Source organism: Mixophyes fleayi, chromosome 3 (assembly GCF_038048845.1).
Source record: "Mixophyes fleayi isolate aMixFle1 chromosome 3, aMixFle1.hap1, whole genome shotgun sequence".
Classification (NCBI taxonomy): domain Eukaryota; kingdom Metazoa; phylum Chordata; class Amphibia; order Anura; family Limnodynastidae; genus Mixophyes; species Mixophyes fleayi.
Window position 1 is genome coordinate 158,651,499 of NC_134404.1, and position 27,389 is coordinate 158,678,887.

At 42.1% G+C, this 27,389-nt stretch overlaps 1 protein-coding gene across 4 annotated transcripts in view; it reads right to left on the reverse strand.

The window, feature by feature from the left end:
• The window catches only part of IMPG1 (interphotoreceptor matrix proteoglycan 1), a 288,481-nt gene that overhangs the window by 168,842 nt on the left and 92,250 nt on the right, over window positions 1–27,389 (reverse strand). For all 4 annotated transcript variants that reach the window (XM_075202665.1, XM_075202667.1, XM_075202666.1 and 1 more), the window contains 2 exons: window positions 12,776–12,864; window positions 11,093–11,242 (listed from right to left, as the gene is read on the reverse strand). In XM_075202665.1, coding sequence (XP_075058766.1) covers window positions 11,093–11,242; window positions 12,776–12,864 — 239 coding nt within the window. The remainder of the gene's footprint in view (window positions 1–11,092; window positions 11,243–12,775; window positions 12,865–27,389) is intronic.

Consider the following 27,389-nt stretch of genomic DNA (forward strand, 5'->3'; position numbering starts at 1 on the left):
TTTCCACAGAGAGAAATCCCAAAATATGACCTGGTGGAAGTTAAGACTGATTTGTTTAACTCAAGGCTTCAATCTTCTGAGTTCCTTTTGCTTTTTCTAGATACATTTTCATGTTTTAGTCTTATGCAAAAGAGGTGTCATCTGTTTGGCATTACATTTGTATTACTTTTGTTGATATCTTTAAACTGTGAGGAATGTTTTTGGTTCCCTACCACTCCAGTACAATTACCTTTCTCTCCCATCCTTGCGTACGAACTTAAAATTGTTGTGTTATCTATGAAAAAGTATCCAATGAAGTGACTGATCTTAAGTAAATTCAAGTCAGGTTTTTTGGACACTCATTTCTTTAAGCTGCAATGGTGGACTTCTGCAAGAAAGAAACTCCCCATTGGATTTATAAAATGTGAAAAATGCAACTTTATTTCATTAATAACACTGTAAAGGCCCTATTCTCTGTTGTGTATAGGACACTTTATTGCAGGGGTCGGCCACCCCCAGCACGCGTGCCAGACGTGGCACGCTGACCACTTTTGTCTGGCACGCCGACGCTGAAGCTGCTTCAGCAAAGCAGCCGTTTCGGCTGCTTTGCTGAAGCTGCTTCATTACCCATACTTCATTATGCCACGGTGAAGCTGCTTCAGTAATGAAGCAGCTTCAGCAAAGCAGCTGGTGATGGCCGAAATGGAGCTTCTGCGCATGCGCAGAACTCCGTTTCGGCCATCACCGGCTGTTTTATTGAAGCAGCTCCCAGGTTTCTTGAGAAAGACTAGTCTACAAAGGTAAGTAAGGGCAGCAAATTAAGGGGCACATATACTTGGCATACTTTGTATTTGTGGGGGCAACTGTGGCATACTATGTATTTGTGGGGGCAACTGTGGCATACTATTTATTTATGGGGCAACTGTGGCATACTATATATTTCTGGGGCAACTGTGGCATACTATGTGTTTGTGGGGGCAACTGTGGCATACTATGTATTTCTGGGGGCAACTGTGGCATACTATGTATTTCTGGGGGCAACTGTGGCATGCTATATATTTCTGGGGGCAACTGTGGCATACTATGTATTTGTGGGGGCAACTGTGGCATACTATGTATTTGTGGGGGCATCTGTGGCATACTATGAGTTTCTGGGGGCAACTGTGGCAAAGTATGAATTGTGGGCACAACTATGAGGCATAAGATGAATTGGGGACACAATTATGAGGTATGATGTGAATTGGGGCACTACTGTGCGGCATAACATTTTTTTGCTGGTCCCTTACTGTTAATATGATATTAGCCTCATAAAATGAGACATATATATAGCCGAGAGGGGAGGGGGCGGCTACAAATTGCCCGGGCCTGCTTGGTGGCCCGAGTCCCCACTGGAGACCTATCTTTGAAAATACATTTTTTATTTTAAAAGTACTTTTTTTTATTTTTTTTATTGAGTGCAGGGGGGATTGGTAGTGGCTAAATCCCCTTCAGCTCAGGTATCTTCAGACGCCAGGTCATGTGACTGCAGTGATCACATGGTACTCGGCGGGCTGCTGGATATCTTCCCATGCTGTGCAGTGGAGAATAAGGTAAGAAGGTGTGCTGGAGAGGGGGCATGTGTGACTAAAGGTGCTGGGCAGAGGGGGGGCAAGTGTGATTTAAGCTTTGGGCAGAGGGGACATATGTGAGCAAAGCTGCTGAGCAAGGGGAGCATGTGTGAGTATTGCATTTTTCTGTAAGAGTGTGGCCTGGTGCTTTTCACCTGCTAGACACGCCCCCAATAATGCACTGTCACGCCCCCAATTGTACGACCACTTGCATGGTAAAAAAAATGTTGTGCTTAACTATAAAGGGGGACACCTGAAGTTGCTGTACTGGGGCCATGAATTTCTCTAGGCAGCCCTGTAGGTAGGTAGGTAGGTAGGTATGTATGTATGTATGTATGTATATATATATATATATATATATATATATATATATATATATATATATATATATCACACCCAACTGGCACGCCTGGGCTTCACTAGATTTTAGCCGGCACTCTGATAGAAAAAAGTTGCCAACCCCTGCTTTATTGTATTATATTATGTACAAATTAGGTAATGTACTTTTTTCATTTATAATTAACCCTGCCAAGTTACATCTCCATGCTATAGTTGGCAACAAATATACAAATTTATACGTCTGACAGTGTTGGGATAAGTGTAACTCAAAATTCACATGTGAGACTGCAATTTTTGCAGCTGCATTTTTAGGCATACATTTGGGAAGCAAAATGTGTCAAACTCCAAATTAAGTCCATTATGCCTATATTGTAATAAATGTGAAATTACTATACGTTGAATACTTAATGTATTATATATAGAAAGATCCGGAATCATTAGCACTTATACATCTCAGCAATACTCTAGACTGCCTCACTCCCTAAAGAGTTACTCGGTCAGCATTCACATGGAGGGAGGTCTGTCACTCAGAGAGATGAGGTCATCCTCTCCTCAGGACAAGTTTGAGTGCTGAAACTCAAATGTGTTCCAGTTGATAGACTGAGCCAGTTATAGTTAAAGAACTGCATCAGAAGATTCATGTTAAACAGGTACAAAACTAAGAAAAAGCCAAAAATGGAGGATTGCAGCTTTAAATTTTACTCTTTAGTTGGAAACAAATAAATAAGCAAATAAACAAAATTGAGCTGTTGGGCCAGTGGATCATATATATTTATTAAAGAAACTGCTAAATGTTTGCTCACCTCTTATTGTGGATCTTGACATAAAGTCTTTAGAGAACGTAACTATGGCTCTTGCCACTGATGTCTGCCTCAGCATAACAGAAATCATCTTATGGAGCACAATACTAATACAAAGGGAGCAGGAATAGCAGACAAATGTAGGATTTTATGACATTATGAAACGCTAAGAAACCTTATACAAATAAAAGTAAATGATATTATGCAATAATAAACATATTTCTCAGCTCAGCAAAATAGTACAATGATTATTAGTACTCAGAAAGAGCTTAAGAGCCTTATCCAATGACTACAAAAACAGTTTCCTCAATCCTTTTTTATGTGTATAGCATAAGCCCATTTAGGATGTATTCTAAATACAAACTGTTACCCATGAGGATTACTGTGTAAGCAAATTGTAGGCAAGTTTTAGAAAAAGGCAGCCAAGTAATGAAAAATATCCACTTCAGTCCAAACACATCTCTCTAATATGCAAATATTTTCCAGCAGATGCTTGCTAATGAACTATGGTAGCATGTCATTAAAATATATAACTGAAAAGGAGAACAACTACGTTTTTGTAAATATTAACATCTTTATAAATTATTTATATAATTAAGGTATCCAAATTAAATTTTTATTTTACAATTACGTATATATAGAATGACTACTGGGAGTGAGATGGTCAACATAACACATCAGTTACCATGCAATGGAAATCCGTGATGCCCACAACATTATGTTATGTATAAGAACTGGAACAGTAACGTTACATCCTAGATGACACTATGTGAACATTTATTTTAGGCAATATTTATTAATTAAGTGTAATGACACCTTGCATATTTAATCCTAGAAATACAATAATAGTCTAAAAAAGATTTGCTCATTTGAATTTTAAGTGCCAGATATAATATAATAATATTTACTATTTTTATAGGCAGCTGAAAAGGGAAATATTGGAATTATACATTGTATACAGTAATGTTAGAATTGCTTAGATTTACAAATTCATGCCATTTCCTTACTCTTGAAAGCACTGCTATAGAAGGAACTTTTTCTTTAATAAGGCCCTCTGGTACCTGTACCGTGTGGCTACCAGGATTAGCATTAATCAGAGACTGGTTGGAGAGGCTAAAATATAAAGTGAATCCTGGGCAGGAATTTCCTGCAGAAAAGGGCAGCGGAGGAATACAATGTCACAAAGCAAGTCAAGGGTCACTACAACTGCTGATCCCAGTCAGCATCAGGGGCAGGCTGGGCTACTTTGGGCTGGGTCACTGGGCCACCTGCTTTTTTTTTTCCTTTAAAATGTTCCTATTAGGCTGAGTTGAGTCTTGCCCTCCCCCCCCCGGGCTAAAATTTGCCAGCCCTCCCTTGCTGTTACTCCCCTTCTTCTCAGAGACAGATTAAAATAGATGTGGATGTGATTACTGTCTGAGGCCCAAATACCCTTAGTGCCCATTGCATCTTTTATTTGGGCCCAGGCCAGCTGAGGTTCTGTGAATAGTGGGGGACAGAATGTCCAGATGTGCCATGATCTCCCATGTTCCACCAGACTCTCAATCAGTGCTTTCCATGCTGAGATGCCCAGCGGAGGAGGGATCTGAGTGCAGCACTTCACTCACTGCTGCTGCATCATGCAGACTGTGTGGGCCAAACGCCAGTGACATTGTTAATGAAAGTCATTGGCTCTTTGCATTTTTGATTTTTCCCACATAATGCAACAGTGTTGGGCTATTGCTGCATTCTGCAGGAAGAGGGACCTGTGCTAATCCTAATTGGCACTGGCAGACCGGGGGCGCAGAGTCTAACAAGTTCCCCGGTGTTCACCAAAAACCGCCTCAAGGTTGGATGGACTTCGCTGCCGAGAACTCGCAAGTTGCTCCCCCTAGACTGCCTCAGAATGTAACACTAGGCCTAAAGGGTGGATGTCGTACCCAGAAGATAGTGCAGAAGTAATGATACTACTGGAATCAGGCACACTGGATGTAACTCAGAATGAACAGGAAGACAAGGATCTAGTACAAGAAATCAAGCACAAACAGTACTGACCAGTTAGGATTGGGTAAAGCGTAGTCAGATGAGCAAAGTTCGGTACACAGATGATACAGCAATGTGTAGTCAGATGAGCCAAGTTCGGTACACAGGTGATCCAACAATGCATAGTCAGACAAGCCAAGTTCGGTATACAGAAGATCAAGCAAGGTCAGACAGGTAAGGAACGTGGAGATCACATGAGATCCAGGCAGAGAAACACTCACAGGGAGCAGGGAAAAAGCACAGACAAGGCAGAAGTCAGACACACAGCAACTGCGGTGCACTGACACAGGCTGAGTGTACTAGACATTACAAAATACCCACCCCGACAGGCTGATAATGTGACTCACCACTTGAAAGTGCTGGGATCAGGACGGACGGAGGAGCGCTGGAGCTTGGAACAGGTAAGATTGTTGCAGTACCCCCTCTGGACTCCGGACACCCTAAAATTTGTTTGCTAGGAAATTTCTTGTGAAATTGAGTAACCGGGAAGCATGAATGTTTGAAGCTTTGACCCAGGAACGCTCCTCTGGGCCATAACCCATACAGTCTACCAAAAACTTTACCGTACCTTGGGATTTGTGAGAGTCCAATAATTGTTTAACGTCATTCCTGCGAAACTGATTGTGAACTACAGGTTTTAGGAGAGAAATGTGGAATACATTAGGTATCCGAAGTGAAGAAGAAAGCTTTAATCTGAAAGCTACCGGGTTAATGATCTCAGAAATTTGAAAAGGACCAATGAATTTGGGAGACAACTTCATACTGGGCACCTTCAAACGAATTTTCTTGGCCGACAAACAAACTTTTTTCCCAGGGACCAATTCAGGAACAGAACGTCTCTTCTTATCAAATTATTTCTTGGAACGAATAGAAGAATCTTTCAGGTTAGACTTTTTTTGTGCTCAAACGATGGAAAAATTGCGCACTAGAGAATCTACCACAGGAACCGAAGATATGGGGGATTGAGAAAAGGTAGGAGGTCTCTGATGACAACCATACATTACAAAAGAGGAGTGTTAGCAATCGCCTCAAGAAAATGATTGTTGTTTTTATCGAACTCAGCCCATGGAAGAAGTTTGGCCCAACCTGCCTGATAAGCAGATACATTTGGAGAAACTTTTCAAGTTCTTGATTGGTCTGCTCTAGTAATCCATTGGACTGGGGGTGGTAAGCTGATGAGAAATCCAGTTTGGTGCAGAAGGCCCTCCAGAACTTCAAAATAAATTGTGAGCCATGGTCAGAAACAATGTAAAGTGGACATTCATGCAAGCAAAATATTGCCTTGGTAAAAAGATCTGTCAGAAGGCAGGAGAAAGGGAGTCCCTTAAGCTGTGCAAAATGAGTTGCTCTGGAGAAACAGTCTGTAACAACCCATATCACGATATAGGAGCAGAAGGGAGGTAAGTCGGTAATGAAATCCATGGAGAGCTGAGACCAAGGAACATCATGAACAGGTAGAGTAATGAGTGATCCATAGGGCTTGAGACAAGGAACTTTATGCTGTGCACACACAAAACAAGCAGAGACAAAACTCTTGACTTCCTTACGCAAAGAAGGCCACCAATAATAACAGGAGAGCAGTTTCTCCATTTTCCTAACACCAGCATGGCTGGAGAAACGAGTTATATAATCCCAACATAATAATTTGAAACGTAAATGAGGCAGGATGACTGTGTTCCCGGGTGGACAACTGAAGTTCTCCAGGGGTGTCGTGGCCAAAATACATTTGGGATCAAAGATAGTTTTAATCTCCTCGGGAGGGTCCTGATCATCCAAATCAATCTGGAAAGAGCATCTGCCTTCTTGGTTTTGGAAGCAGGCTGGAAGGTCAGATTAATGTCAAATCTAGAAAAGAATAATAACCATCTAGCCTGGCGAGGGTTCTGGCACCAAGCAAAACGAAGATAATGAAAGTTCTTATGGTCGGTGTAGATGGTTACTAAAGTTAGGGCCCCTTCTAAAAGATGTTGCCATTCCCGAAAGGTCTAACTTGATTGCTAGTAACTCTTTATCACCGATCCCGTAATTTAATTCTGCAGGGAGAAACTTACTGGAGAAAAATCCACAGTGGTGTAATTTTCCATCTGGACCCCATTGCGAAAAAACTGCCCATGTGCCGTAAGAGGTGGCATCAACCTCCAGAAGGGGAGCTGACAGTCCGGTTGACACAAAATAGGAGCAGATGCAACAGCAGTCTTCAGTTAGCAGAAGTCCTAGATGGCCTCTGGGGACCAAATCTTGGGATTATTGGTCTTCTTAGTTAAGGCAGAGATGGGGGCGATGATGGTAGAGTACTATCTAGTAAACTGTATAATAATTAGAAAATTCAAGGAAATGTTGCATAGACTTTGGGTCGGGGCCCGTCCAAGATAGCTTTTATCTTAGCAGGATCCATCTAAAGTCCAGTTCCTGAAATAATGTATCCTAAAAAGGGAATTTGTTGTTGTTTGAAAAGACACTTTTCCAACTTGCAGAATAGACGGCGTTTCATCAGACGGGTAAGTGCTTCACCTACATGTTTCCTATTCGAGAAGAGGTTCTGGGAAAAGATAAGTATATCATCCAAATAAATGATAACAAACTGGTAGAGCAGATCTTGGAAAATTTTGTTCATAAAATTCTGAAACAGCACTGGGGCATTACAAAGCCCAAAAGGCATCATTAAATACTCAAAGTGGCCATCATAGGTATTAAAAGCCATCTTCCATTCGTCCCAGTTTTCGATGTAGATGAGGTTGTACTTAGAAGATCCAGCAACTCAGGGTCAGACAGGCAAAGAATGGTACCCAGGAGATCCAGGCTGAAAAAAACCTCACAGGGAGCTGGGCAAAAGCACAGACAAGGCAGGAGTCACAAACACAGCAACTACGTTGCACTGACACAGGCTGAGTGTCAGTGCAGTGTCTAAAGAGTGCTAGGCATTTCAAGATACCCACCCTGACAGGCAGATCATGTGACCCGTCACCTGGAAGTCCTGGGATGGGGACGGACGGAGCAGCGCTGGAGCGTGAAACAGGTAAGTTTGTTACAGTTATGCTGTGATATAGACTAGTGCTTTCCTCCATTGGATTTGGGAGGAGAAGGGGAGGCTTTCGGCATACATGTAAAGGGGAGTATGGTCGGAGAACTTATGTGACAAGAGCAGAGTGGATAGAACATATGCCCTCACAATCTACCATTGTCATATATGCTTATAGCCCCCATATATATGATATGTGACAAAGGGTGAGAGCATGGAGGACATACCTGACAAGGGGAAGGAGGAGGGAGGGCTATGGGCATATTTGACAATGGGAAAATGTTGGGCATAAAGTTACTCAGGACCAGATTTGACTACATATCAAATGTACATTCTATGTACACCTGTCATTTGACATGCAGAGGGCAGCACGGTGGCTCAGTGGTTAACACTTCTGCTTGACAGCACTGGGGTCATAAGTTCAGTTCCCGACCAAAGCCTCAGCTGTGTTGAGTTTGTATGTTCTCCCCGTGTTTGCATAGGTTTCCTCCGGGTGCTCCAGTTTCCTCTCACACTCCAAAAAACATACTGGTAGGTTAATTGGCTGCTATCTAAATTGACCCTAGTCTTTCTCGGTCTGTGTGTGTGTATGTTAGCGAATTTAGACTGTAAGCTCCAATGGTTCATTGACTGATGTAAGTGAGTTCTCTGTACAGAGCTGCGAAATTAGTGGGCTATATAAATAGCTGATGATGATGCAATCAATACTTGGGTATATGTACAGCCCAGTGCCCCATATCATCATCCAGCACTGCTTGTTCTGTATACTTGATATTCAGCAAGTAGATAGAGCAAAGGAAGATAGTGTTAGGGTTGGCACAGAAAAATTTACCTTCTGTGGCAAAAAGTAAAATCTGGATCTAATTAGAGATAATTATGGCAACATTTGCTAAACTATGAAATTATTCTTCATATAAGACCAGAACCCCACATAGCCAAGCAATGGCTGCTCCAGTCACTTTAAATGTTAAACTGTTTAGGTGAAGTTAATCTTGCTGTAATATAAAATTCTCCAAAGTTGCCAACTACAAATACACATAAATATACACAATTCTTTAACATTTATATTTTATGAAGTTTTGACATATCAGATCATTTTGAACTTTGCTTGTCTGAAGCAAATAGGATAAATGTCACAATACTTTTAAGCTGCTCACTATAACATTTGCAAAACTCCTGTAAAAATGTTTTTATTGCAACTGCAATAACTTCTTTTTCTTTATGCTGTAACATAATTTGATCTGGGTATTTTTCCCCTTTAATCATAGTGTTTCTTTTTATAAACAAACAGCCTCATAAATGTATGCATCCTAATGGTCTCCATTTTAATTTTTCTGCAAAGGAAATCAATGGCTCCTTTCTAATTGATTGCTGATCCCACTTAAGAGCATTATGAATGGCAGTGACATTTCAAGGAGGAGAATCTTGTTTATTTACGTCAAGGTAAAGAACATCAATTAAAGTGTTGCAGACAATAAACGCTGGGTTGTTAATGGACAGATAATTCTAGATGGCTTTTAGGTTCTCTGACTGAAGTACTACAATCTACAGACATATCAATATTGTAATTGCTACAAAGAGACAGAAAATCTACCTTGCAGATTTGTAAATGAGAATGTGCAAGAGAGCACTCTCTCTGCATTAATCATATTAATCACATCGGTTTGTATTGCTAATTGTTTTACTTGTGCTCTTCCTAAGGCACATATACCCTAGTCTGTGTGTGTGTGTATGTGTGTCTGTATGTATGTGTGTGTGTCTGCCTGTGTGTGTCTACATTAGGCAATTTAGACTGTAAGCTCCAATGGGGCAGGGACTGATGTGAATGAGTTCTCTGTACAGCGCTGCAGAATTAGTGGCGCTATATAAATAAATGGTGATGATGATGATGATGATATACCCCACTTTTATTCATCACTACGTATTACCCCTCACCACTCACATCAGCATCAGGAAGAAGTCTACTAACAGTAATCTGTGGAAAAAATAACAATACAAAATAGATACTGGTGGCACATTGTGAGTTTTTAAACCCTTCCTGTGTACATGAGCAGTGAAAAAGCCATGCAATGATGCCTATGAAAACACTTTGATAATGATTCTGCTGTTAGAGCAGGACCAGCTCAAGTTGACACCTAGCAGATACATATGAAGTAGTGGAAACTGATCTAACCATTTCCCATGAATGTGATTGAATGGTTGGTCAGAAGGGAGGCTAAGAACCCCCTGACCTAATAAACCTTCAATTACTATCTAACAGCAGGAACTAGGCTAATAAAAAGGGGGTTGCCTATTTTCAAGCTTTTCTATTTAAAGAAAAACAAGCTCTTGGCTACTTCAGATGAAGACAATTAAATGAAAAGATTCTTTCTGTTGGGCCATTTAAAGAACAGTCAGCTTTTCATTGTACTATTTTATCTGTAAAACCATTTTTAAACAAGGTACAGTTTACGAATGATAACTATTGATCACATCATCTGAAATTATGAAAGTTACAGGTCACTCACTCTAGCACAAGCTGTTTATCATCATCATCATCACCATTTATTTATATAGCGCCATTAATTTCGCAGCGCTGTACAGAGAACTCAAGCACATCAGTTCCTTCCCCACTGGGGCTTATGTTTATTAGTAGTAATAGCCCTTGCTGGGAGACATCCAACTGAACTAACACTACATGTGCATATCTGAAGCAAAGGTATAACAGCTGCCTCATGTACAAAAAAAGGGGAGAATTAAAAATAATGTACAAATAGAGTTGAGCGAAGGTATGAAAAGAACTCTGCTTTTCTCCGTTTTCTTATAGAATGGCCATCTCACACTGAATTTGCAACCTTGCATTTTGCAGAACTTATAGTATATGGACAGAGCAGAGACGACGGCGTTCAATTCATTTTGCTGTATGGTGTGTTTGGTGTAGGACAGGAAACATATGTGGCAAGAGGAGGAGTGAGGAAAATATTTTGCATAACATTTCTGAAAACCTTGCTCATCTATATATAAAACAGGTGTCCAAACTCAGTCCTCAAGGGCTACCAACAGGTCATGTTTTCAGGATTTCTGTCTGTAGCAACAGGTGGGATAATTGCTGACCCAGCCAAATAGATTAACTCATCTGTGCATGATTAAAGAAATCCTGAAAATATGAACTGTTTGTAGCTCTTGAGGGCTGAGTTTGGACACCTCTGATCTAAAAGATGTGTGTTTAAGTGAGAGTTGAATTCACATTTTTATCTCCCTATATTGATATTGCCATTGAATTAAAAAGGAAGATATTAAGGCCAATGTGAAATTAGAGGAAACATTAAGTAGTAAAAATAACTGACCTGGTTCTGAAAATTTGTTGCCAATTCTTGATACTGAGGTGTATTTGGATCACTTAACTCAGCTGTAAATTGTTGGTTGTTGAGGGTAACAGTGAACTCTACAGTCTGCTGTTTTGGCTGTTCTGGAACCAAGTTAGTAACTTCTGTTTCCTATAAATGAATGGAAGAAAATCATCAACACTCATACACTGTTGCATTAATCATGGTTTCACATCACATTGATTTACTCAGCTTAATAGACCTTCAAAGTATTCAAATGTTTACTTGTAGATTAATTTTTTTGGGGGGGGGAATGTTATTTGTAGCTATGGCAACTGTCTCAAATTAAAAATAATAATATAACAATAATAAAATAATATTCAAACAAGCTGATTTTAATTTTAATATTATTTGCAAACTAAATAAGTATCCTCTACTCAAGAGTTCATGTGTAAATGGTGATGGTTTGATTCAGTGGACAATGGTGCTTTGGTGAGTGAGGTATGTTTTTGATTATATTGACTACTTTGCTATTTTTCTTTTCAGGGGCGTGCTATCAGTGCAATGACCATTATAGGATTCTTACTATCTCCCTACCCACACTTATTGTTCTTCTTTCCCCATTTGCCTCATTATTTAACAGCTGATCACTGCATAGTATATACTGTCCCTTATACATATATCTGCTGGACATTCATGCACATGAAAAATGACACATGCATGGTTATCTGGTGATAAGAAGACATGACAGCATGGTGTGTAAAGGGGTATGTGACGTTCTGGGACATCTTTAATTAGCCTTGGCATTATCTACCTTATTGGAGAACAATAAATAACGGCAAGGTAATCCTGCACAGGTGTAATTGCCTTTGAATATTATCAAATTAATATGGCTATGATCTCCAAAGACCTCATTTATGTTGCATGTTAACATAGTAACATAGACTGACAATCCATCGAATAGTATTGTCCTACTGTAGTCTTCTCAAGTACTTTTCTAAGTTAAGAGCATTAATTAAATGAAATATTTCACATTATATTTTAGACTGGGATCTGTAGTGCTGTTGGAAGACAACCGGTAGCGGTAATCTTCTGACCTCATTTTCCAACATGCCTGAAAATAATCAGATTGATTTTTGGGTTCACACATTATGCAGTCTACATAAAATAATTCATGACTAAAAACGTTGCCTAACTATGGATGTGTTATTGGAATCACTGCATTTATAATTGTAGTGCTCTTTCCTATATAACCAATGTAGTGCTGACTTTACGCACTGCCTGGCTGTATCATTTGGTCTTTTCCACTTCTTTGCTGATTCATTCTATGTTGGGTAAAACATGTTCTACTATTCTACTGCTCATGCTTTTAATTAAACGCCGGTGCGTCACTATGTCACCACTTATGTTACAGTACCATCATTAAGATGCTCTATAATCCTGTTATTTCCAGTATTTGGAATATTAACGCACATTTACCGAATGTAATGGCTGTGAGTATTTGATTATTTATATAGCGGATTTAAATTCATTAAAAATGAATAGTCTAAATTTGTTTAATCCAAATCTTTATTTAATCAATCACATTATGATGGCTCTGTGAGTAGTAACAAGTATTAGCAAACATCTGTAAGCTACTTTTTCTTAAAATATTAGGTTACACTGTAACATATAATTAGCCTTATTCAAAGCAAAATGATATACCTTTAATAAATGCTTTGTGTCATTGATGATTTCATTGAAGAGAGTATCATTTGAAGTAACTAGCGAAGCTGATGGAGAATAAGGAAAACCTGTAAAAAGAAATGAAATACCTGATATTCTCTTAGTCCATTCCCATTTGTAGCTTTCTTAGTAACTTTAAGAAATGTAATAAAAGTGTATTAAAAATTATGTCTTTCGGGTTTCTTTTGTCCTTTGTTTTATTATGTGACCACAGCATTCTTTATATTACATTATATTGTCTGTGTATCCCCAAGCTGTTCCATGATCTCTGCCTGGGAGTTTCTTCTTTGTAGTTATTTTGTAATATGTTATTATCTGTACAAAAGAATATTGCTGTACTTTGTTCAGCCTTCTCCATGCTTGGCATTTATAAAATTCCTGAACGTAATCTAATGGTGGCATTTATTACCAGTGTAATCACCCATGTGAGCTGAACTTTTTGTGCTGCTAGTGGTGTTTGTGGCTGGAGTAAATCTGGATTAGGTAATAAATGCTTCAATAACAATTTACTTAAAGGGAATATTCATTCAAAAAAACTTTTTTTTTTCTCTTATAATGTGTGTGAGGCAGCATGTTATTAAGAGTTGTATTAAGCCCCCAGAAATTCTGTCTACTGTATTTTGAACGAATTTTCAAAATTCACAAATAGTACAATTTAATTTCTCTTTTAATTCTGCTTTCATAATTGCAATTCAATCTGATTTTTGAGCTTCGACTCACCCCACCCACTTCCTAACTTCCATCGACATTCTCTGTGGGAGTGCTTAAAATGTATGATTTATGAATGACCAATAATTTCCAAAATGGCACACATTCAACAAACTTAAGAGATGTGGCGGGAGATTTACTAAACTGGGCCTTGCAAACCACTTTTTTTCTAGTAGTTTTGTGTGCAGTTTGTGAACTATAAAATGCATAGTGTTAATGCCTTTTGTTCCCTGCACCACACTACCCCTCTGATGTATGCGCGTTACCAAAACTCAACTGAAATAAACACACTGACATGTTTATACTTTTGGCAAAAAAGGTTCAGTTTATTAATGAATAAAGTAATAGTCCTATTTTCTGGTGTTGGGGAGAGCAAGGCAGTCAGCTAAGAAATAATCAGTGGGAGGTAAACATTCCACCACTTGACCAAGACTAAATCTTTACCATTGGTTTGTGCTATATTTGGTGTCAACGTGACTGCTCCCTCTCTGGACTTGACCTTGACATGCCCGAACAAAGCAGGTCAAGGTATCCTAAAGGACCAAGGGCTAGATTTACTAAACTGCGGGTTTGAAAAGTAGAGATGTTGCCTACAGTAACCAATCAGGTTCTAGTTATCATTTATTTAGTACATTCTACAATGTACTAAATAAATCTGATTGTTTGCAATAGGCAGCGTCTGCACTTTTTCAAACCCGCAGTTTAGTAAATATACCCTCAAAAGCCTAATTACTTTGAAAGGGGCAGTGATGTGCGGGCAATCAGTGGTAGCACCTTTCGATTAGTTACTGACTTTACGCTCTCCTCAGGGGCAAACGCAGGATTTGTAGAGGGGGGTTTCCACACCACGCCGCCAGTGGGCATTACCAGCATGCATGGGGGCGTGGCTATAATTTTAGACAGTGTTTGGCTGCTCTCCAACTCTTCCTATCACCATAATATACATGGGCAATGCTGTGTGCACTACTGTTAGGTGTACGCAGCTCTCCCTTTTCAAGCAGAGCTGTGTGAAAGCTGGAGCAGGGTCCAGCTACCTCAATTATACAGTGCCCCAGGCTTGGAGAGGGGTTTCCAGGCACTAGGAAACCACCCCTCGGTTTGCCTATGCTCCTTCCCACTGCTGGGTCCTCTAAGTGGCTCCCAGCTTGCCACCAATACCCCTAGCTTGTGACCCTAAATGCCTGTGTATTTGTCCTATGAAAAGCACTCAAGCCTGAAAAATGTGTTTCTTGTCAATCGAAATCGTAGGGTTGGCTATTACTAGGGAGACTATTACTCGCCCTGTGGCCCTAATGATATTCTGGAGGGTTGTCTTCAGTATGGGGGCCGATATGGGGACCCAACAAGAGAGCTTGGATATCTAGTATGAATGGTCTGGATATCCTCCCTCATGGCGATGATCAAGGCTAAGAATTTACATTTGATCAGGTCATTACCCCCTATACGTATTACAAGAATGTTGGTGGGGGGGCAGCCATCGCTATCGTGTTTTCCAACAAAGGCATGAGGGAAACCCATCTAAGTCCATTCTTCCCAGCTCACAAAAGGGAAAAAGGAGAGTTGCGCAGAAGTACCTAATAGGTTTTTAATAAAAAATGTCAAACAGCTGTGTAAAATACATGTATCATATGCTGACAACCACAAAGTTAAGGTGGAACGTATACTATGTATACACTGGCTTTTCTAAGAAACAAATAAAATCAAAATAAAAATGTAAAGATATAAATAGATCTCAATAAAAAACAGATCACATGACCTCATAATCATGTATATACATGCATATATTGCGATGCAACCCAATACACCTATTTATCATCAGCTGGTAAATATAATTGGGATATCCAGATTTAATTGGATCCTGCAGGATATAAGGAAGGCAGAGAAATTGTTTTTCCCTTTTTGCTCTTCAAATATATAAATACAGTTGAAATTGAACTATTACATGTACATGCAAATGATGTTTCTTATTGGAGTTTAGATCTTCAAAAAACTGTCCTTATAAGGATCAAATATAGATGTTATCCAGTCATCAAACAGTGCAAGGGAATAATGAAAATGCTGTTAATTATCCAGAAAGTGGAATCTCTTGTCACAGTTAGAAAACAAATATTATCCTATATATAGAGAGAACCACACTTTGTGTGTGAAACATCAAATAGAGGCACCGCTTATTAGTGCTTCAGCGGCTATTGGCAATCAAATACCACATGTCTCCGAGAATAAAAACAGTTCCGTTATTGTGGATCTAATATGAATAATATCCGGTAAATAGACAGATGAAGAGAATTTGAATATTATAAATCATCAGTAAAATAAGATCTCCTGTCGCAGCCGCGACTGAAATTCAATAACAATTCCGTATATAGAACCATACTATGTATGTTAAGCGTCCAACAGAGGTGCAGCTTCTTTCCGCTTCAGTGGCTCTATATAATCAAAAGACCACATACCTCTGGGGATCCAAATCGGCTGATGATGAGTGTCTGTCAGCAATGGCAAAGATTAACCACCTTACCAGAAAGCGGGTCAGGATAAAAAACATGCAGCAGTTCCTTCGGTGCGCACCAAATCCGGATCCAGACACACAAATGACATGTGGATGATAGGTCCCAATAATAATAGCGTTTCAAGCTTGGTAATAGCAATCAAATTACTCAGGCACTCAGATAGTGGTAGGCAACATAAAACAAGGCGACGCGTTTCGTCTGATGAACAGACTTTTTCAAGCAGTATTATTCCATCTGGATAGTTGCCCTTTTTAAAGGGAGTATTCCTTCATTTAATTACATTCATCTGTTCAGATCTTTGAGGTCTTAAAGGTACAAATGTCCATTAATGCACTTAGAAAGTGCATAACACTATCTGATCTTTAGTACATATATATGAATCCGTACATAAGGATAATCAAAAACTAACAAAATATAAATCATAATAATACCACCAAAAATTAATATAATAGGTAAACTAAATTAAATTAAAAAATATATAAAAATAAATACATAAATTAAAATCTAAATATCCCAATCGTTAAATTCCAAGGTTTCATTCAAACCTTCTGGGTGTAGTGTTTGTAATTTAAAAATCCATGATACCTCGCTTTTACACAATTTCTTATAACGATCCCCCCCCCTATCTGTAGGACAAAATCTTTCTATTCCAGTTATCTTCAAACCCTTCGGATTATTACCATGAGCTTCCGAGAAATGCCTAGAAACACTGTGTTTCATGTAGCCCTTCATAACATTCTTCCCAGCTCACCTGATATCCACGGGGCAGGGGAAAGGTGACCAGTCGTGGGCCAGGTGGTGCCTTGAGGCCCAGAGAATGTATGAGTGCAAGAGCACCCATATGTGGATCCTCTATCTGGGCATATCTACGACAAGACAATACTTACGTCAAGGCCATGGACATGCATGACAGCCACGGAGGTGAGCGTCTGACATTGCAATAACATATGCTAGGCCAACCAAACCTCTGCACACAACAGAAGGCTTCAATACTATTGCACTCTCTCCATATGGGCGGGCAGGATAGATACCATGGCTTTACTTATTTACTTATTTGAAACATCAGCTGACGCCACATCAGTGGGCAGCTGAATGGGGGGGGGGAAGGGGGCTTGGGGCAAAATGTAACCCATATAAAGGACAAAAAAAAGAAAAAAGAAACACTGGAGGCCAACAGCCAATCAGGCCTTTATCCAAGGAGAAACGGGAAAAATCCCTTCATGCCCTCACTAAAAGCGACAAGCAGCTGAGCCCTCGGTTACTGATGAGGGATACTAGGGTGGTTAAAACTAGGGCTGGAGCCATATGTAGTTCTTGAAAGTTTCCGGCTTCCAAGTGCCAGGGGACTGAATGACTGAGGCAGAGGAACCCCTCTCGGCCACAGCAGTAGCACCTCTATCTGGAAAGAGTGAATGCCGTAGAGAGAGGGGTCCTGACCCACTTGGAATAGAAAGCGTTTAAAGTGCAAGATAAATTGGAATTTAGGGAAGGGGGAACTGTCAGCGTGTGACAACAACAGTGTTCCATCTCTGGGGTGTACCCCTGCCAATTTGGTGCATAATGAGAGTGGGCATATGACCAAGTCATCCTGCACAGGTGAGGTTAGCCATTGTCCTTTGCTAAATTGTTCAGTTTTGGATTGCAACAACTTACAAGCCACATGTATGTCTGAAATAACTATGTATTTGGCTAGAAGCGCAGTCCCTTTGCCGTCTCTAGACAGCACTACCAGCTTGCTGACTCCAAACTAGAGATGGGCGGGTCCGGTTCCCCGAAAACCGAATCCACCCGAACTTTGGGTATCCAAGTACCGAGCTGAGTAGCTCGATACTCTCCCGCTCGCTCCGAATCCAAATCGAGGCCGAACGTCATCATGACGTTGTCGGATCTCGGTTCTCGCGATACTTCAAGATTATAAATACACACCTCCACAGCAATCCATCGCCATTTGACAGAGGGAGAGAGCAGGGTGTAGTCACAGGCTGATTAGAGCAGGGACAGAGAATCCAATATTCTTTTTCCAATTGTTGTAACAAAAAACGCTAGAGAAGAGAGGAGGATAGAGGTTTTTTTTCTTTTCAATATTTGGCACTCCCCAGTGCTTTTGGGGTGTCCCCCCTAATTGTGCATAAATATTTCTGGCTGTCAAAATTACTATCTGTCAGCAGTATCTACCAACTAATTTTTAGCACTCCCCAGTGCTTTTGGGGTGTCCCCCATAATTGTGCATAAATATTTCTGGCTGTCAAAATTACTATCTGTCAGCAGTATCTTACCAACTAACTTTTAGCACTCCCCAGTGCATTTGGGGTGTCCACCCTAATTGTGCATAAATATTTCTGGCTTTCAAAATTACTATCTGTCAGCAGTATCTACCAACTAATTTTTAGCACTCCCCAGTGCTTTTGGGGTGTCCCCCATAATTGTGCATAAATATTTCTGGCTGTCAAAATTACTATCTGTCAGCAGTATCTTACCAAATAATTTTTAGCACTACAAGTGCTTTGGGCTGAGAATGGATTCAAAGCAGTCCACATATGAGCAGAATGAGCAACCAGGTTCTGTCACCAATCCTGATGTTAGTGTTTCCAGTACGTCATGTGGGCAAGGCGATGTCAAACTACAGAGTGTTTAGAAATCAGTCCAAAAAACAAAAACAAAATTTTTTTTACTGTGTTGAAGCGAAAAAGAAGTGTTACTGAGCAAAAGTTAAGTGCCGATAAAAAAAAAAATTGCCAACATTCCATTCTACACACGCAGTGGCAAAGAGAGAATGAGACCTTCACCTTTGGCTATTAGTGGCAGATCCCAAAAAGTTACCGAGCCTACAATTGGTGCAGCTAACTACTGTTACACGTCAAAGCCGAGCTGCAAGATAACAGTAAGGCATTAGAGGATAATGTTTGCTCTTATTCACAAATGACACCAATCCCTGTGGAGAGTCCATCCAACAGTGGTATGTCTAATCATGAGCATTCTGTTAGTGTACCCATAAAGAAGGGCCCTTTCAGCAGTTCTGCTGATGTGTACCTGAATAGCCCGAGTGTAGCCGCTGATACACAAATTGAGGATGCCACTTTGGAAATAGAAGAGGATGAGGGGGAGATTTGTGGAGGTGACGAGGGCGCTAATGAGGATGTTGATGATTATGATGCAGACTGATACCAAATTGCCTTTCTCAATTTTTATTTATATTCTAGATTATATATCGGCTGAATAGTTTTCTATTTTACTCCTAGTGGAGAGGGGATCTGATGCAGACAGATACCAAACTGCCTTTGTCCATTTCTTTGTATAAATGAATTTTTAGCTCTACAGTCTATGCAGGCTGCTTTTTTTTCTATTTTACTATAAGTGGATGGGGGGGGGGGGTCTGATGCAGACAGATACCAAACTTCCTTTGTCCATTTCTTTGTATATTCGAATTTGTAGTTCCACAGTCTGTGCAGGTTGCTTTTTTTATATTCAACTACAAGTGGAGGGCGGGGGGGGGGGGGGGGGGGCATAGGTAGCCACCAAACTACCGTGGTCCATTTAATTTTACTTTCTAGTTCCACAGTCTGTGCAGGCAGCTTTTTTTAATATTCAACTACAAGTGTAGGGTGTAATATACACCCAAAGACAATGGCTACATTGCCAATAATCAAAGATGGAGGAGGTAGACAACCAGGTTTGTCTGTATAATTTGCAGACAAGTGTTTGAATTAAGGATGGCCTGCCAGGGATTAAACTGTTTTTCTCATAATTTATTAGCTTTAGAATTACCTCACTTATCTAAGAAACTGGTGGAGCACTAAAACGGGATTTATACTTACAATAAATCTTTTTCTCTGAGTCCATCTGGGGGACACTCCTTAACCATGGGGTTGAGTCGGGGGGAGGAGTCTGGCACCCAAAGAGTTAACTTTTTTCAGCTGACAGCATATAACCCCCGTCAATTCCCCACATACCTCAGTTTGATTACCAAAGCCCTTAGGATGATAGGCCAATCAACCAAGACACACCACTCAACAGAGGGGGGAGTGGAGACAAAACAACGAAAAGACGGGGGGGATCGGACTGTCCCCCAGATGGACTCAGAGAAAAAGATTTATCGTAAGTATAAATCCCGTTTTCTCTTTCATCCATCTGGGGGACACTCCTTAACCATGGGGACTTACAAAAGCAATCCCTCTGAAGGGTGGGACCGCTCTGATCTCCTTGCACGCAGAACACTACGGCCAAAGGAGGTGTCCCCAGACGCAAATATATTAAATTGGTAGAATTTCGTAAAGGTATGGACCGAGGACCAGGTGGCTGCTCTGCACAGCTGGTCCGCCATGGCTCCCTTACGAGCCGCCCAAGACGCCCCAACCGACCGGGTAGAATGGGCAACAATACGTTTCGGCACAGGGAGATTAATACTTTGGACATAAGCCTCCCTGATAGTCAGGGTAAGCCATCTGGCAATAGTTTGCTTAGATGCTGGCCATCCCCGTTTGGAAAAGTCAAACAACACAAATAGAGACTCTGTCTTACGTATCTTTGCAGATCTCTTAACATATATACGTAATGCCATCACTACGTCCAAATATTTATTTGTCTTTGTTCTTCTGTTTGGTTCTTGTCCAGCAACCACCAGCTGAGGACCTACCTCCTCTCCTGGTACCTTGAGCACGGGAATGCTCCTCTGGGATGGGACCCTGCCCAGGGTAAGGTCGCGAAAGATGTCACCATCTTTCCCAGCAGCTTCAAAGATCTGGCTACTGACAGCCTCTTGTCTGACAGGATCCTGCCTGTCCACTCCATCTAGGACCTCAACTTGTCCTGTGGAGACAACCTTCTGCTGCGTACCAAGTCCCTCACTAGTCTCAAGAAACTCATTCTTAGACAAGGGATTCTCTGTGACCCCTTCAGACTCTAGAAGTTCGGTCCTAGACTGAACAACTCGACTAGCCTTAGCACCCTGAATGGGTGTGACTAAACCTTTTCCCTTACTGGAAATTCTAAGCCTGAATAGCTTCGTCTGAACGAAGCAAATCGACAGCCCTGAGCTCTTTCTGATTTGACAGAAGCCAGCGAGGTAATTTTTTCCAAAACCTGAGGTGAGCTGGTCCCATGAATTCTATCACGATATTCTACCGAGGACCCTGTCTGCTGCCGGGCAAACCCAAGCAGCCGTCCTCCCACCCCACCCTCTGGAACCAAAGGTGGGTGGTAGTCATGCCGCTGGTCTATCCGGCAGCTTGGCGGAAGAAGCTCTCCGCGCCACAGGGGCAAAGGATGACCTTCCCCTACGGGACTGTCTCCTCGATTCCACGGCCCCTGGATCGGTAGTCTGGCCTCTGCCATACCCGCCCCGTAAGGAGGCTGTCTGAAAGAACTAAACCTAGGCCTAGCCCTAGGTCTTGGAGTATTTACAGGCAAGGACGTCTTCTTGCCCCCTGAAGCCTGTAAAATCCAAGAGTCTAATTCTGGACCAAATAACATCCCACCCGTATACGGGATGGATTCTAATGATCGTTTAGACTCTGAATCCGCATTCCAAGCCCTTAACCATAACGCCCTTCTAGCTACTACAGCTGTAGCTGAAATAGACAAAGCTATGGAGGCCGAATTATGGGCCGCTTCATATACATAGCCTTCTGCCTCCCTTAGCTGCATGGCCAGAGGCAGTAAATCTGAATCCTGCAAGGCAGACTCTAACTGCCCTGCCCAGACTTCCATGGCCCTAGCTACCCAGGTAGAGGACAATGCTGGCCTGAGGCTAATACCGGTGGCCGAGAAGATCGACTTCAGCAGGGATTCCAATTTCTTGTCAGTCGCGTCCTGTAAGGTCGCTGACCCGGGTACAGGTAGTGTAGTCTGACGAACCAATCTCGCCACAGGTGTATCTACCTTTGCCACCTGTTCCCAACGGGTCATATCCTCCTCCTGAAGGGGATACAATACGCCAAACTTCCTTGGCATAGAGAACCTTTTATCTGGATATTTCCAAGAGGCTTCTACAATATCCCTCAACTCAACTGAGGGAGGGAACCTGACCACCTGCTTAGAAGCCTTCTTAAAGAGTGAGCGGTCCAAAGACTTTGTCTCCTCTACTTCAGCAAACCCCAGGGTCTGACGAACTGCTCTTACCAGATCGTCCATACCCTGGTGCCTAGAGTTTCCTTCTGACTCTATAATGGACACATCTGAATCGTCCAACAATTCCCCCTCCTCCTCTGAGGAACTCTCAGAGTCTGACACTGACCACAACACTTTAGCTGTTTGTCTACGTCTTTTAACACTACGCTTGTGTCTGGGGTTCTCCAGTAGATGGGTAAGCCGGTCCAGGCTTTTAGCCACCGCTGACCAACCCACCTCTCCCATCTGGGAAACCCCCGGGAGGGCTGGGAAGGGGAAATACACTGACCCCTGGGGAAAATGATTCATCTGTCATTCCTACTGTTATACCCTGAGAAACCCCAGATGTAGCTGGGATCTCAACTGGTTTAGATAACAGATTTACAAGGGTATTAACTCCCTGTGTTAAGGCACCTGCCCACTCAGGAGGATCTACCGTTATGGTGGAGGTGTCTATAGGCTGTTTCACAGGAGCCACAGTGCAGGCTGCACAAAGCCCCCCCTGATCCAGCCGTTCACTTGTTAGTTTAACATTACATTTTGAACAGACATTATGTTTGGTACATGTTGTTTTGCTTTTATCTGCCATCACAAGATAAGAAAAACTAAATCACGTTTCAAAATTCACAAACACTTCTCACAATTTATCAGAAAATACAGATTAGGTTATATTAACATATCATAGTTTTTCTGATTTAAATAAGACAGGGTTGGAGAACTTTATAGTTTTCTCATAAACAACAGTTCTCTCAACACATCATTGTCTTATAATATACATATCTACACATGCACACACATACACACAGAAGAAAATAAAAGTGATACTCAGCGGGGAAGATATGTGTCAACAGTGCACTTCTCTTTAAATGACTGCTGCAACTGTCCTCCTTTTGAAGCTTGGCGCCAAAAAGGGATCTTCCACGTGCTCACTCAGCGGGGGATGGGAAGAGGTGTTTCTCAACACATTCCACTACCACTGGAATCTCCTTCTGTGTCTCTGCTAACAGTGATTTCCCCAATCTACTTAGGTGAAATCCTGTTGCTTTATCTTTCTCACATTTTGCTACCACACCGCAAAATACAGGTACATATTTATCTATGAACCAGTCAAAAGATAGTATTTCTGTTCCTTTTCCTCTATATAGAGAGTATAAGGTATAATTAGTCAAGCTGAAAGGCTGCAGCAGGTTTTTCAGTAATGACTGCAATTAGCACAGAACACCTGTGGGTAAATGTATCAATATGCGGGTTCTTCAACACCCGCGTGTTCAGCCTCTTCCGTGATTAAATTTCAAGCGGCGCTGCATTGTAAAGGGTTAACTTCCCTTTACAATGCAGTGCCGCTTGAAATTTAATCGCGGAAGAGGCTGAACACGCGGGTGTTGAAGAACCCGCATATTGATACATTTACCCCCTGGGCCCATTTAGCATTACATTTGGAACAGACAATATGTTTGGCACGCCCAAACACTTCCACAACCTTTATCAGAAAATACAGACTAGGTTATTTAACATATCATAGTATTTCTGATTAAATAAGACAGGTTTGGAGAACTTTATAGTTTTCCTTAAACACCGTTCTCTCAACACCTCATAGTCTTAATACACATATTACGCATGCATATACAGAAGAAACAAAGTGATACTTAGCGTGGAAGATATGTGTCAACAGTGCACTTCTCTTCAAATGACTGCTACAACTGTCCTCCTTTTGAAGCTTGGTGCCAAAAAAGGGATCTTCCACATGCTCACTCAGCAGGAGCGGGGGAAGCGGTGTTCCTCAAACACATTCCCCTTCCACTGGCTCTCCTTCTGTGTTGTTTACCTTAACAGCGTTTTGCCCTTTCTCTTATATTAGGGGAAAACCTGTTAGAATGTGTTCCCCGCTAGCGCTACTCAAAGCGCACCATCCTCAAGAATTCACTGCCATCCCCATGTGAGGAGGAACTTGGTATACTCCAGCTGGCTTCTGGGGAACCTCAGCAGTAAAGGCGCTCTCTGCCTAAAGGCAGCGCCCATCCTGCATCAGCGGGGAAAGTCTCTTGCCGACTGCTTCCCGCTGTGAGAATCGCTTCTTACCTCTCTGTCAGCTGGGCCGCCCCCTCGACAGACGCTTCTCCCACGAGTCAGCTCCGTTTGCACGGACCCTCTCGCCACTGTCAAAAGAAAAAAACTGCAAAAGAAAAGGAAAAAACCTATAACCAGTGAACCCTGTTCACTGTCTCTCTTGGAGCTCTTCAGGTGCAACCTTCTTCCAAGGGCATCCAATTCAAACTGAGGTATGTGGGGAATTGGCGGGGGTTATATGCTGTCAGCTAAAAAAAGTTAACTCTTTGGGTGCCAGACTCCTCCCCCCGACTCAACCCCATGGTTAAGGAGTGTCCCCCAGATGGATGAAAGAGAAATTAGGTTATTTTAGACCAAAAAAATTGTATTTTTTTCGAAAATAGCAAAACAAAACCAAACAAAACCAAAACCAAAACACGCAAGGGCGGTTTTGCAAAGCCAAAACCAAAACCAAAACACGAAGGTAATCCAGATCCAAAACCGAATACAAAACCAAAACACGGGGGTCAGTGACCACCTCTACTGTAAACGCACCATGAAAATACCTGGAAAAGGCAGTGCTGAAAAGGACCGTCTCGTATGGTCTGGATGTTGCTACTGCTAGCGCTCCCATCAACCGCCTCAGGCAATGGAAATGGGGAGACTGGTGCCCGCCTTAACTGTGTGTGTCCTTCCCCAGCCCCTTACTGCCCTGGATATTACAATGCACTTGGTGGGTTCGGTCTTGTTATGCAGCTGCGTCATAAAAGAAATGCCAGCTAGGGGTGCTGCCGTACGGTGTTAGTCGATTTTCCAAACATGAGAATGCTGACAACGAAGGCAATGACTTCAAAGCGACAATTGCTATAAATACTACATAGATTAAATAAATACATACCATAATTTAGATGCCCAGTATGACTGACACTTGTTATACCCGAGAGGTATAAAATGCGACTGGAGAGAAGAGTGACGACTTTATCTTGTCATTTCCATTGCTCACAGTCATTGGTCACAGTCAGATAGCCGGTTTTAATGTGGCAATGCCACGACCAGCCTCCTGTACCCATTATACAGGCAGCTAGTTGCGGCACTGCTACCTAAAAACCGGCTATCTGACTGTGACCAATGCAAATGATGAGATAAAGAGTCGTCACCCTTTTCTCCAGTCCCATTTTATACCTCTCGGCTACAAGAAGTGTTGGGCATACTGGGCATCTAAATTATGGTATGTATTTATTTCATCTATGTCGCATTTATAGTTATCGTTGCTTTGAAGTCATTGTCTTCGATGTCGACACTGTCATGTTCAGGAACACATACCCCACCCCTGCCATGGTTGTTTTAGATGCCCCGTTCTGGTTTCTGCTCCACATAAATCTGGAAATCTCATCTCTCTGACCTGAAGATGGACTTCCAGCATTGAAGCCCAGGAAAATCTCCCATTGCTGCCACGATGCCCAGTATGCCTTCCAAGTGGATGGCATCAGGGATGCTTCAATCAGTCCCATTATCCTGACTCGACCATCTTTCAAGTGAAAGGGGGACAAGGGTTCAGGTTACTTGGGCAAAGGAGGCCAATTCTCTAAAGTTGCGCCACTGGAATCAGGAAAGAGCATCCGTCATATTATTGTCTGTGCCAGGGGCATGCCATGCCCGAAAGGTTATGGCGTACTCAAAACTTCAGAACCAGCCTGCGCAAGAGGTCCAATGTAGATATGCAGGAGGCGCTTTGCTCCACCTCCAGGTGGTCACACCAGAATACTACATTCTGGTCAGCCAGATGGGGGGACCATAATTCTAGAGATAGGATTATGGGGAAGAGATCTAGCACAAGCAAATTCCTCACAAGGCCACTAAACTGCCGCTCTACTGGCCATGGAGTGGAGCACCAGTCTCCATGGAAAAAGCACCGAAGCCATGAGCCCCAGAAGCATCTGGGTGCAGTACCAGAGCGTGACTGGATACCTAATTATGAGGTCAAATTGTAAACTCCGTAAGAACTCGGTCCATTTCCGAAGGTCTAATCGGATTTCAGCCAACAACCGTAGCCGTGCGTGTGGGTGCCACAATTCACCTGTGGCCAATTGCAACTTCCTGCAGAAAATCCTGCCCATAGGTATGACACGGCAGTTAATCAAGCCTAGTAATGATTATTCCCACCGCAGCGAACTAGAAGGGGCGCTGAGCGTCTCAGTAATTGAGGCCTCTAACCTGACGACTCCCTGGGCAGCCGACAGTATCCAGTGATGGTGTCTATCTCTATGCCCAAGAAAGACAAGAAAGCTGACGGCCTTCGGTTTTATATCTCGCTACCGGCACCCCCATTGCAGCAAACAGTGCCTGTGTTGCAAAAGGGGTGTCCAAGCAAATTCAAGGAAGTGGGAGGGCCTATGAACAAAAAGTCATTTAAGTAGTGGGCGATACCGGAATGGCCCATTTCTGCTTGTACACACCAATGCAGGAAAGAGCTAAATCATTCAAAATAGGCTCATGACACTGAGCAGTCTATTGGAAGGTATCAGTCAACATAAAACTCATCCCACAATTTAAAACCCATGAACCAGAACGAGTCCGTGTATAGCGGGAGGAAATAGAAAGCAGATTCCTTATTGAGTTTGACCAGTAGGGTCCCTCTCCCATATGAACTGACTATCCTCAAAAGATTGGTACGTCACCAATCTATGGCTTGCGTCTATGGCAGCATTTACCGAGAAGTTGTGGGTGTGTGACAGGTGTTGAATTAAGCAGTATTTACCCACTGTCTTTTTGGAGACTACCTCTACTGGAGAGACAATTAAGTTCAGCAGCGGTGGGGAAGAATAGGGACCAATCATGCCTCCCAGGCGAACTTCCTTGCTCACTTTGTCAGCCAATACCTCCAGAAGCAAGGAGACCAACCGAAGGTTACGCCCAGTGCTCGACTGTACCTGCCAGGTGAAGATGGAGATGCTGTGGCAGAAACCCCAGGCAAGGAAGATATCCTGGGAGGGTATGCAACTTGATTGGCGATAGGGCTTTAAGCTGTATTTCCTGGTAGCCCGCAAACTATGCCAGGATCCACTGCGTTCCTGGTGCAGTCTCGCACAGAGTGCGGACCGCAGATAGTGTGATTGAAAGGAAAACATTGGTTCTGGTTCATGTGGGGTGTAATGCACCTCCCCGATCCTGGAAACCTAGCAGTTCCAGAAGCTAAAGTGGCACTGCCGGGCGGGTGCAGTAGGGCA